At 52.5% G+C, this 11,847-nt stretch overlaps 1 protein-coding gene across 1 annotated transcript; it reads right to left on the reverse strand.

The window, feature by feature from the left end:
• Positions 1-846: 846 nt before the first annotated feature.
• Positions 847-7,662, reverse strand: DUSP26 (dual specificity phosphatase 26). Its single transcript, XM_040242920.1, has 4 exons — positions 7,324-7,662; positions 4,952-5,244; positions 2,769-2,983; positions 847-1,665 (listed from the first exon to the last, which is right to left on the reverse strand). The coding sequence occupies exons 1-4, from the start codon at positions 7,438-7,440 to the stop codon at positions 1,466-1,468; spliced, it is 825 nt and encodes a 274-aa protein (XP_040098854.1). The 5' UTR covers positions 7,441-7,662; the 3' UTR covers positions 847-1,465.
• Positions 7,663-11,847: the final 4,185 nt, after the last annotated feature.

Consider the following 11,847-nt stretch of genomic DNA (forward strand, 5'->3'; position numbering starts at 1 on the left):
GTTTGGCAGTTGGAATATTAGAAAAGACCATACTATTCGCTCTATTTTTGGACTAGATTTACTAGGGGGATTATGTTACCCTCTTCAGAGGAAAACCTGGAAAGATTAGAAGAGGAAGCAATCACATCACCTCCCCTCCCCTCGTCTCCAATTTCTTGGCACGAGGCAAAAACCCAACCCATGATTTAGGGCTGGGATTGATTTAAGATTAATATTCTGCTCTTCCACGAGAATGGGGGACTTGATATAGAAAGCAAGCTGCCTTTTTGAAAGTAAGTTATATTGTGTCTGCCAAAAAGCTCGTTTGGGATTTTTGGACCACCCCAGTATTTCTTACACACTGGAGTTTGTGAACAGAGACCTATTTTAAGCTTCGAAGATACCAGTGTGTCGAGTCCCAACCCAGGTTGCAACTCTGACTTTTTGGTCCTCTGCTGTCCCCGTGTGGATGTAAATGGAAATAACAAGATATCCCTTACAGCTGGCATGTGGAACCGGACTTGGGAGAAAACTCCCTTAAAAACTGGAAATGTTAGTTGCTCAGTCGTGTCTTTGCGATCCCATGGACTGTCAGGCCCCTCTGTCCATAGAATCTTCCAGGCAAGAAGACTGGAGTGGTTGCCATGTCCTTCTCCAGGGGATCTTCCAGACCCAGGGATCGAACCCTGGTCTCCTGCATTGCAGGAGGATTTTTTACTGTCCGAGCCACCAGGGATGATTCCCCTTAAGAAACGCTGGAGGCATTAGGGCTGGTGGGGGCCCATGACCCTTAGAGGGAGCCAGGGACTGCCCTCAGGAAGAGAGCTGCAGACTCAGACAAGCTGTCAGTGATTCAAGAGGCTCGCGTCATTTTCACCGTTTTTATTTTTCCTGGAGACGCTTGGATCCAGTAAGCGAGTGATCAGTGACAGACTCGCAGTCATGCACCTCTGCCGTTTTTGGGCCACGACCAGCACCCACGGGCATGGCGCCCAGCCTCCCACACCTCTCCCTGCCGTGTTTAGAGTAACAAGTCTGTAGGCTTCTCTCTTAGCTTTTCTCACCGTCTCATCACCGTCTGTCTCTCTGCTCCTGGCCCCACACAACTCGACATCATTACAGCCGTGCCTGCTGCCTCCCTGACTCTCCCCACAGGGGCACAGGGCAGAGCGGGTCCGTATCAGAGAGGGAGGGGAACACTTGAGCACAAAGAGGGGAAGGGGCCTTGAATCTCTGGGACCACCCTGCCTGGAATCCAGGACCCTAGCTGCCTCCCTCCCTGGCCAGCTCCGTGCTAGGTGACTGTCACCCTGCCCAGCTAACCCCTCCCCATCCCCTCGCAGTAGATAGCAGCTGTGGTCTGGGGCCATGTCCCAGCCCTCTAAGGAGAGAATGGGTTCATTCGGTCTCCCCACCACCTGTCCCCTGGGCCTCCGCTGTCCAGCTGGGATCCAGGGACCCACAGGCCTGGCCTGACCTCCCTCCCTCATGCCTCCAGCCCCTGCCGCAGCCTGCGGTCCAAGGCCAGGAGCTGCCTCAGGAAGCCCCGGTTGGGGATGATGCCTCGGTGGTCCTTGACTTTCTTGATGGCCTCCACGAGGGTGAGGCGGTGGTACAGCATGAGGTAGGCCAGCACCAGGGTGGCCGAGCGGCTCACTCCCACGGCGCAGTGCACCAGGATCCTCCCTGTGAACACAGACAGACGGAGAGAGGCGGCTGGGGGGCCGTGCGCTGGGCTGGAGGAGGCTGGGGGCAGGTGAGGAGGAAGACAGGTAAGCAGAGGTGCTCGGAGGCACAGATGGGGAGATGGTAAGAATCTGAATCCCAGCAAACGGGGGCACACAGATGGGAAGACACAGAAAACCTGCAGCAGTTCAGCATCTATAAACCCAAAATAGGCTCGAAGAGGGACGTGCTTGATGGTCCAGCAGCTAAGACTCCAAGCTCCCAATGCACGGGGCCCCGGTTCAAGACCTGATCAGGGAACTAGATCCTGCATGCCACAGTTAAGACCCAGAACAGCCAAATAAATAAATAAATATTTAAAACATAACTAACATAGAGTGTGAAAAAAAAAGAGCTTGAAGGGAGAGACTCAAGATTAATGCAAAACTGAGCTTTGTACCAAGTAGAGTTTCTGCTTGAAGCTCGCTGAGTGCATTCATGGAAAATCCTTTGTGTCTAACCTGGCCCTTCCTCAGGCTCCCGTCCATTCTGGGGGGAGGGGTGTGTGTGTGGGTGATCAGTATATATTTTTTCCTATTTTAAAAAATCTTTTCTTGTTTTTTCGCTGCAATGAACAGCATGTGGGAATCTTAGTTCTCCAACTGAGGATTGAACCCACACCCCTGCATTGGAAAAGTAAAGTCTCAGGCCACTGGGGAAGTCCCAATACATCTTATATTTTTAAAATAAAATCCTCTTTACTTTAAAAATAAAATAGTTTTATATTTCAAATATATATTTATATATTTTCTGATCACTAAAGCAAGACAGGCAAAGCAAGAATCATTAGAAAGTCTAGAAATATGTAAAGAAGGCAACAATTAAAAAATATATCTCCCATAATCTTCCCACCCAGGAGCAATCTGCCACTCTCCTGACATTTGGGATTATTTTCTTCTTTTTAAGGATTGCATTGAAAAGATGGTTGAGAGAAGAGTTTTCTTTCCTGAGCATCTTATTACATCATTCAAGTCTCTTTCTTTCTCTACACCCAGAGCCCTGGGCTTTAGTCTAACTCAGTGTCTGTGGGTCCACCCCTCCACCTCACTCCCCTCCCTTCCTACCTCCTGGCTGGCTCAGCGCCCGGTGGATGAAGTCAGCGGCTGCCTGGAAGTGGACGCTCATGTCGAAGGCCGGCGAGTCGTGGGCCTCGACACCCAGGTAGCGGATGCCCAGCCCCTCGTAGGCTTCGGGCGTCCCTCGCCACCGGCTGTGAGAGGCGTTGAGGACGTGCGTGATGCCCAGGCGACGCAGCTCCCGGTGGTTGTTGGCTATTTCCCTGCATTGAGGAGCGGAGGTTAGAGGGAGTGAGGCTGGGTGGTGGGACCAGACACCCCAGTCGGTACTCTGATCACCGCCAGGCCAACATCACTGGCTCCAGGCCTTCCCTTCACTTCCTGAGGACCTGGGATGTGCAATGACTCTGAGTCTTGTCCTGGTGCAAACCTGGGGAGTCCTGGGGAGATTTTTGGCCTGGGGGAGAGAAGACGGACAGACAGGCAAACCACAGCCCTGATAACATGTTCAAAGATGCTCGGAGGCCGCAGGATTATATTGATACTTGATCCGTGAGAAAGATCAACAGGGTTTGTACTTCATGGAAGGAAGTACCTGCCAACGGTGGAATCTAGCTGGAGAAAGATTGGGGCGTCTTGGGAGAGAGGGGTTTTCTTCACACCAGGGCTTTCAGGTAGAGAGAGATCAGTGGATGGGTCTGGACATGGCAGGGAGGATCTGGACACTGGACGGCTTGTTGGAGCAGCTCACATTTAACCTGGTAACCTTGAATTGCTATGGTTCTCACCACTCCCCCATTACTTTATTTTTATTTTTGTAAAACTTTTTCTTTTTTTTCTGGATGTCCCACGAGGCCTGCAGGATCTTAGTTCCTCGACCAGGGATCGAACCTGTGCACACTGAAGTGAAAGCAGGGAGTCCTAAACACTGGACAGGAAGTCCCTTTCCCGTTTAGACTCTCTCTGATGCCCAGAATCTTCTTGTGTTTTGCCAGTTACTCCAAGCCCATGGTTACCCTGTGGATGTCACCTGCAGGGGTTTCTGTGGTTCACAGCCCTCAGCTCATGCCAACAGGGTCATATCGAATGCCCTGTCTAGTGCCAACTCCTGGAGCAGAAAACACCCTGAACTTGAACCTCTTAAGTCCTGGGCTCTGCTACTTACGACCTGTGGGACCTTGGGCCAGACCCAGCTTCTCTGAGCTTCCAATTCCTCTTGTGTAACCTGGGGATAGTGGTACCTACCTCACAAGGCTATCGTGAAGATTAAGAAGAGAAAAAGCCTGTGAAAACTCCTTGTAGGCTCTAAAGCTCTCGGAAAAGACCTGTAGGGCCTCCTTTCTCTTTGACTCCCATCTCTCTGTCGCCCCCATCTGGCAGAGCCTCTGCATACTCTGTGGCTTGGCTTGGTCCACCCCTCCCCTTTTTGTTACATGTGCTAAGTCGCTTTAGTCCAACTCTTTGTGACCCTGTGGACTGTAACCCACCAGGCTCCTCTGTCCATGGGCTTCTCCAGGCAAGAATACTGAAGTGGGCTGCCATGCCCTCCTCCAGGGGATCTTTCTGACCCAGGGATCGAACCCATGTCTCTTACATGTTTTGCGTTGCCTGGCAGGTTCTTTACCATTAATGTCACCTGGGGCACCCCTCGCCTTACCACCCACTTTTCCTGGCCCCAGTGATAGCTTTTTTTCAGGGCACAAAGATGGAAGGTCAGATAAGTCATCTATGATGTCCAGCCCACAGCACTGGCATATGAAAATGCTAAGGCACTGTGCTAAATGAATGACATGATTACTTGAACAGAGCCTGTCTGTCCAGAATTGGGTCTATCAGTAATCCTGTCCCACCTAAGAGATGTGGGTTCGATTCTTGGGCTGGGAAGATCCCCTGGAGGAGGGCATGGCAACCCACTCCAGCATTCTTTTTTTTTTTTTTTCCACTCCAGCATTCTTGCCTGGAGAATCCCATGGACAGAGGAGCCTTGTGGGCTACAGTTCATGGGGTCGCAGAGTCCAACTCGACTGAAGTGACTTAGCACGTAGGTAATCCTCTCCACCCTCCCCAACCCTCCAGCCTCCACTCTACCCAGGTGCCCCCTCCCTTCCATCCTCAATGTGGAACCAACAGCACAACTCCACGCCTCTCTGCCACTCTTCTCCTTTCTTCTTGCACACACACACACACGCACACACACACACAGCCGTGGCCCCAGTCTGCCCGGTACCTACTGGTCTCCGAGGTAGAGGCCTGGCCAGACCTCGTCGGCGTGGTTACAGGCGGTCTTGCCCGTGTAGAGCAGCCTCTCCAACTCGAAGACGTTGAGGAAGGGGTGCTGGACGGCGGGCGGCTCCTCCATGGCGCCTCTCACGCGGACGGGAGACCTCGAGCCGCTCCGGGAGAAGCGGGCCATGAATGTCACCGAAGCCCAGAGCCAGTTGCCGGGACACATCTTAGAGGTGGCAGGAGGCCTGGCAGCCCCCGGGGTGCGCGAGGTGAGGCGGGGCGGGTGTCCAGGTGGCAGCTGCCGGCAGAGGCGGGGGTGTGAGTGACGCCTGAGCGGGTCCGGGGCGGCGGGGTCCCTTTCCGTCCCCGGGGAGAAGGTTCTGGGGGAGGACGGTGAAGTCTGGCAGGAGCTCTGGACGGTCGTCTCCTTTGAGCAGCAGCAGCTCCTGTCGCCCTGCTCTTTGGCTCCGCCAGGCAAGGAGGTGGGAGCGTCACATGTTCTTGTTTACGGGCGGAGGGAGCGGCCCAGCTGCTGGGCGTCTGCTCCACCACCCCGCCCCCACTCCGCACACACAGTCAACACACACACACACACACACACACACACACACACATTTGGCATCTGGGTGGCAGGGCCCAGTGTTGGAAGCCTTGCCAGCCCGCGTCTGGGTCTCATCTGCCTGGGGCTGCAAGCAGACAGGCTGGGGAGCTGGGAGGGGGTTTGGGGGGAGGTTCTGGATCCATCCAGAAGGAGTTGGTCTGAAGCCAGCAGCAGCTGGGGCCGTGACACAGCCCCGCCGGCCTCAGGGGTGGGGTGCTGGTGGAGATGGGCTGCTTTAACCCCTTCCTGCCCTCCTGCCGCCTCAGCCCTCAGCCTGCTCTGAGAAGTCCAGCTGGGGGCATGGGGCACGTGGGGAAGAGTAGTAAAGTGGAAGCTGAAGTTTTTGAAAAACACTCGCTGAAGACCCAGGTTCATGGAAGGAAGCGCCAGTTATCTGTGCGCCACAGGCAAAGCAGCCTCCCTTGGTCAACATGACAGGTATCACTGATTAAACCTCATCTCTCTGGGTCCAGGCAGGGCTGGAGTACTGTGTGTGTGTGTGTGTGTGTGTGTGTGTGTGTGGGTGGGTGGGTGGGTGTGGGTGGGGAGAGGCAGAGGGTGAGGGGCTGGAGGAGGGAGGAAAGGGAAGAAATGGGGGCTCCTGCCTGGCCCAGGGGCTCAGAGTGTGGAATCAGTGCCTGTGTTGCTGGTGAAGTCAAGTGACCCTATTTAGCACACGGGGGTCCTCAGTGAAGGGCCCGAGAAGATGTGCCTGACTCTCTGAACAGTGGGACCACGCACTGAGCTGTGGAGCTGGGAAGGGCCAGCCTTTGAGACCTGTCCCGGGAGCTGCAGGCAGGGGGGATTGTAGCAACAGCCCCCTACTCCAGCGCCTCTTATCTCGTCTTCCAACCCCTCCTCCTCTCTTATGGTGATCCTGGCCCTCAGCAAAGGTGGGCCGCTCTGAAGAATTTCCCTCCCACTGCTTTTCCTGTCTATCTGCCCCAGGGACTCAAGGCAAGGTCCCCAGTGAGAGGCCATCTTCGCCCTGCCCCCACCTCACCCCCCACCCCTCCCCCACAGTCTCAACAGGGGCCCGGTTTTCCCCAATCCCCCTGTCCCCCCCAGGGCCAGGAGAGCTCTAGCACTCACAAGGCATAAGAAGCAGGGGTCTTAGGATCAAGACTGGCGAGGGGAGGCTGGATCTTAGGCTGTTGAGGGGTTGTTTAGGAAGAGAGATTTTTCCCCCCAATGGCTGATCGGAAGGAGTGTAGAAAGAGAACCCTGTAGCCGTCACGGCCACCTCCATCAGCGCTGTCACCCTCAAGCCCATCGTTCCCACCACCCTATCACTGTCATCACCGCCAGAATCGACATCTTCATCATCAGCATCACCAATTATCATCATCGACTTTCGCTCCGCAGGCCTAAAGACCTCACCACTTGGCTCCCAAACAACCTTTTCTGGGAACAGAATGCTGCTGCCTGTGTGATGCTGAACGGTGGAAAGAAAGCGGGAAGCAGCCCAGGTGTAGCCGGAGCTCCGTGGCACTCGCTTTCTCCGCATTCCGTCCCTGGACACGCTCCGACCCCATCCGCCAGCTTCCGGGGGCCCCGGTCTGCGGCCCCCCGCCTCCCTCCCTCTGCTGTGGTTGTAACAGGTTCATGGCTGTCGCCCAGCCCTCGCCAACCGAGACAGCCAGGCGCGGAGGGAGGGAGCCCCGGCAGGGCCCCGCCGGCGGGCTCCCAGGCCCCTTTTCAGCGGCCCCCGTCCCCCGCCCGGCGCCCCCCAGCCCCGATCCCCGGCGCCTAGCCCACCCGCCGCGGCCCCGCTACCTCGGGAGGCGGCGCGGGTCTCAGTCCCCGAGGCGGATCGCAGGCGCAGGCAGCCCCACGGCCATGACTCCGCCGCCGCCTCGGTCTGGCTTGGCAGACCGGTTGACGGATTAGCATCTATTTTTAAGCCATGACACGCACGTCGAAGCGGGGCTAGTGTTGGTGTGCGCGTGTGTCGGCGACACGCAGGGACCCGGTCTCGCACCCGGGGGCCCGAGCGGACAGGCGGCGTGGGCCACGCAGCCCGCACCCCCTGCGGCCCCGCCTCGCGGGCATGCTCGTGTGTATGTGTATTTTCGGAGCTGCGCCAATGACAGGCACTCTGCCTAAAGCTGACATTATGTAAGGCGTCCCAGACGGTGTCTTGAGCACACACGCTCCTCCCCAGGCAGCATTAATTACACAGACTCCAGGACGATGCCCACTCACTTGTACATGTCTCCTGCGCCAGAACACTACGGCACAAATAACTCTTGTCCCTAACCCTGATTCATATTTACTAAGCATGGTGTACCCTGTGTTTCACAGATCTTAACTCATCTTTATCACAGTCTCTGAGAGAGGAGAGGATATTGTTATTGTACCCATTTTAGGGAGGAGGAGATGGAGGCATCCAGAGGCTAAGTAATTTGTCGAGGGCACTCCCTAGGCATGCCAGAGCTGAAGGTCCCAGCCTGGTTGCCTGCCTGGGAAGTTCAAGTCCTTAAGGGCTTTCTGAACAGGTGGCAGCACCTTCATCCACCTGCTCTCCCCACACCCCAACACACACACAATGGAGAAGGTGCAGTGGATTTCTTTTTTTGAAAAGGTATTTATCTGGCTGCTCCGGGTCTTAGTTGTGGGGTGTGGGATCTAGTTCCCGGACCAGGATGGAACCCAGTCCCTCTGCATTGGGAATTTGGAGTCTTAACTACTGAACCACCAGTTCAGCACCCTGGCTTTTTATCAGGAAGCCATTTTCACCAGCTCAGCTCCTTGTGAATTTCCTTTTCCTCTGTTCCTGAAGAAATTCACATGTTGCTTTCTGGTGATACTTAGCTTCACTTGCTTTTCTACCCTAAGTACCTGTTGGCTTCCCTTATTGTAAACACTTCGAAGGCAAGGACTGTTGTGGTCCCCAGCGCCTGGCTCACTGTGTGATGGGGGTGGGGTGGGGGCAGTAATGAATGTTGTTATCAGGTGACGCTTTAAGAAGACTCAGCCTCCAGGCGAGCTGCCTGGTGGCAGGAAGGCAGGAAGAAGACAAGGTCAGGCTGGACCTGGCTGGAGATGAGTAGATGGTATACCTACTGTAGCTGAAACCAGGACGGACTCCATTCCTGGAGGGAGAGTAGCTCAGGCTTTGAAATCTGAGTCAAAGAAAGTGACACAGTCGCCAGGTCGGCAGGTCAGCTCCATCACGGGATGCTGGTAATTCCCCTTCTACGCAGGGTTTCCTGCTCTAGAGAAGCAACAGCAATTCCTCTTTCTTTTCCTTGAGCCTTCTTTGTATGGAGGTTTACATGAAGAAATGAAATCTTCATCACTGAAAACAAAAACTCCCCTGGGAAATTGGGATTTGTCAATTCAGGACAACTTTGGTAAAGAATGGTCACAGGGGACTTTCCTGGTGGTCCAGTTGTTAAGATTCCTCATGTCCAATGCAGGGGGTATGAGTTCAGTCACTCAGTTGGGGAATTAAGATCCCATATGCCACATGGTGCTGCCAAAAAGTAAACATTAAAAAGAAAAAATGGTTCTGAATCAAACTGTTAAAGAGCAGATGTCATACACTAACCTCATTAGAAGTGACAGAGACTTTAGGGTTGGTAGGTTGAGAAGATGTTGAAGATGATAAACTTCATCTCAGTCTTTAGTTGAGATCTAAATCTTTCAACCCTGCATTGTGCTTTTCTCAGGAAGCTGGGAAATTATGCTTTAAAGTATACTATAGACAATTTGGCCAGATGTAACTGTAGAGATTGTCCATAGATCAAGATCTTCATGAGGATGGGGTCAACCTACAACTCAAGTGGCTTCATACTTTTCTTGGTAACTTCTTAGAAGGCTTATTATGTTTCCAGGTGACACCCAGCTGAACTAAAGATGGAGGCGGGGGGGAGAATGGAAGAAAGAGTTGGTAAGAAGGTAATGGAGAGGATTCAACAGGTAACGAGTGGAAGGAAAGAGAGTAAGCATGTGTCAATAACTTATTAGCATCAATTCCTTGGATTCTCACATTTATGAACTCATTTAATCCCACTTCCCTCTGAGGTGGGTGTTATTATCTTCATAGAATACATGAGAAGACTGATACTTGGCCAGATTAGTTAACTCACCCACAGCTAATTAGTGCCAGAACAGGGGTTGAACCCCAGGACTATCTGATTCCAAAATTTTATATTTCAAGATTGAAGTGTCACTTTTTCTACAAAGCCTTTCTTGATCTACTTTTATTTGTTCTTTCCCTTCTTTGTGCTCATAATGACTTCTAGCAAAGGACATATGGGCTAGTAACTTCATGATTTGCTACATTTATTTAAATGTCTATTCCCATTATTAGAAGTTATGAATGGATTCACCACACTGGGATGAAAAGAACAGAGATGATAAAGCAAATAGGAATAGATTTCCAAGTGGTTTCTAAAGAAATACTTCTTCTAAAAAAGTAGTTACATAGAAAGAGGGAGAAAGAGTTCAGTATGAGCAAAGGGGAGGAAAAGCAGGCAAGACTAGGAAATACATGTTAAACGGTAGTTCTAACTGCTACAGTTTAGCTATGGACTCTGTGCTACTGGGTTAAAAGCTTTCCATCTGTTAGCTAATTTAATCCCATAACATAGATATTATTAATTCTATTTCCTAGTTGAGGAAATATGTTTCGTGGTGGTAAACCCATTCCGAAGCAGCCAAATAGCTAATCATTGGGATTTGGGCATGGTTTTAAACCTAGAACTGTTTAAAACCAAAACCTGGGCCTCAAAGCCCTGTAGCATAAGGAAAAATCATGGTAATGTGTGCATGCGTGCTAAGTCACTTCAGTCATGGTTGACTCTGCGACCCCGTGGACTGTAGCCCACCAGGCTCCGCTGCCCATGGGATTTTCCAAGCAAGACTACTGGAGTGGGTTACCATGCCTTCCTCCAAGGGATCCTCCCTACAAGTGGGACAGAGAGCAAGTCTCCCGCCTTGCGGGCAGGTTCTTTACCACTAGGGCCATCTGAGAAACCCAGTAGTTAGTGTATCAAGCCCTATTTTGTGCCAAGAATGTAGCAGAACTTACAGGAATTACCCGCTGGAAGCCAGAGCAAGGCATTCTCAAGCACCCCGCCCCCACTGGTCCCTCAGAGGGCGTGGCTCACGGGTGGCAGGCTCTGCAGGTTTTGGAGGTTGGGGGAAGCGGCCTTTAGTCCCCCGGGGGGTCACCCGACGCCCTGTAATCCTTTGCCGTAAGTAGAGAAATGCAGATGGAGACGGACCTGTCTTCCCCCAACCACGCCCTCCGCACTGCCACGCCTGTCGGTCCCGGGCTGGTCCACCCCGAGCTCGGCTGCAGGTTTAAACGGCCCCTTTCGTGGACAGGTTCAGGCCACAGAGCACCAACAGGTATGACTGCATTTAGCGATGGGTGTGTGGTGAGGGGAGGCGGGGCAGGAAACGGAATGGAGGAAAGATGCCCCGTATGGATGCTGGCTTTGAGGATGCCCCGTAAGGATGCTGGCTGATTCTTCCAGATCTCCATCCTCCCAGCCCCCTTCCTGCTTCGGCATCTTCCTCCGCCCCCATCTGGCACCCAGTCTTCCCCAGGTCCCTGCGTGTGATCTGCGTGTCGGTTCTCCCAGGCGCTAGCCAGGGATGAACCGGCTGGTTTCCCCCGCCCCGGGGCTGCTGCTGGCTGTGAACTGGGGAGAAGGGCTAGTAAGTAGGTCCGTTCAGGGTCGTGAGAATCTGGTTTTTGCTTCAACTCTAAAACCCTCCTTCTCCTTCTCCGTCGGTCCACCAAAGTGTTCTGCAGCCCGGTTCGCTGACTTACCTAGAGGTGGACACGTCTTATCACTATGAATAGTCCCTTTTTCTAAGAACCACACATTTATCCCGAAGAGTGGATGTGCTTTCCATTAGCCTGATTTTGTGATGAAAAGAAACTCTGGGGAGACTGGTAGGTCCTAGAGCGGTAAATTACGGCATCATTAGTTGCGAACCAAACGATATAAAAAGAATACACAGTAAACATCACCATTACCAAAAAAAGAAGAAAAAAGAAAAAGAAAAGCATGTATGAAAGCACATTTTGAAAAAGACTGAAAGGAAATATGCCAAACAGTAAAAGAACTCAGAGTGAGACTATAGATAACTTTTGTCTTGCACTTTAAACTGTCTACATTTCCTGCGTTTTCTACCATCAGTGTGAATTAATTTAAAATGTCAGTTCTGTGAAATCAGTCCAGACTTCCTTAATGGAAAAGAATGTCCCACTGGTGCTTGAAGAGAATATTCAATCTCTGCCTGGGGTCACAAGTTTCTGTATTTCCTTTCTATATAAGG

The sequence above is a fragment of the Oryx dammah genome, unplaced genomic scaffold (genome assembly GCF_014754425.2).
Source record: "Oryx dammah isolate SB20612 unplaced genomic scaffold, SCBI_Odam_1.1 HiC_scaffold_7, whole genome shotgun sequence".
In the NCBI taxonomy this organism is placed as follows: domain Eukaryota; kingdom Metazoa; phylum Chordata; class Mammalia; order Artiodactyla; family Bovidae; genus Oryx; species Oryx dammah.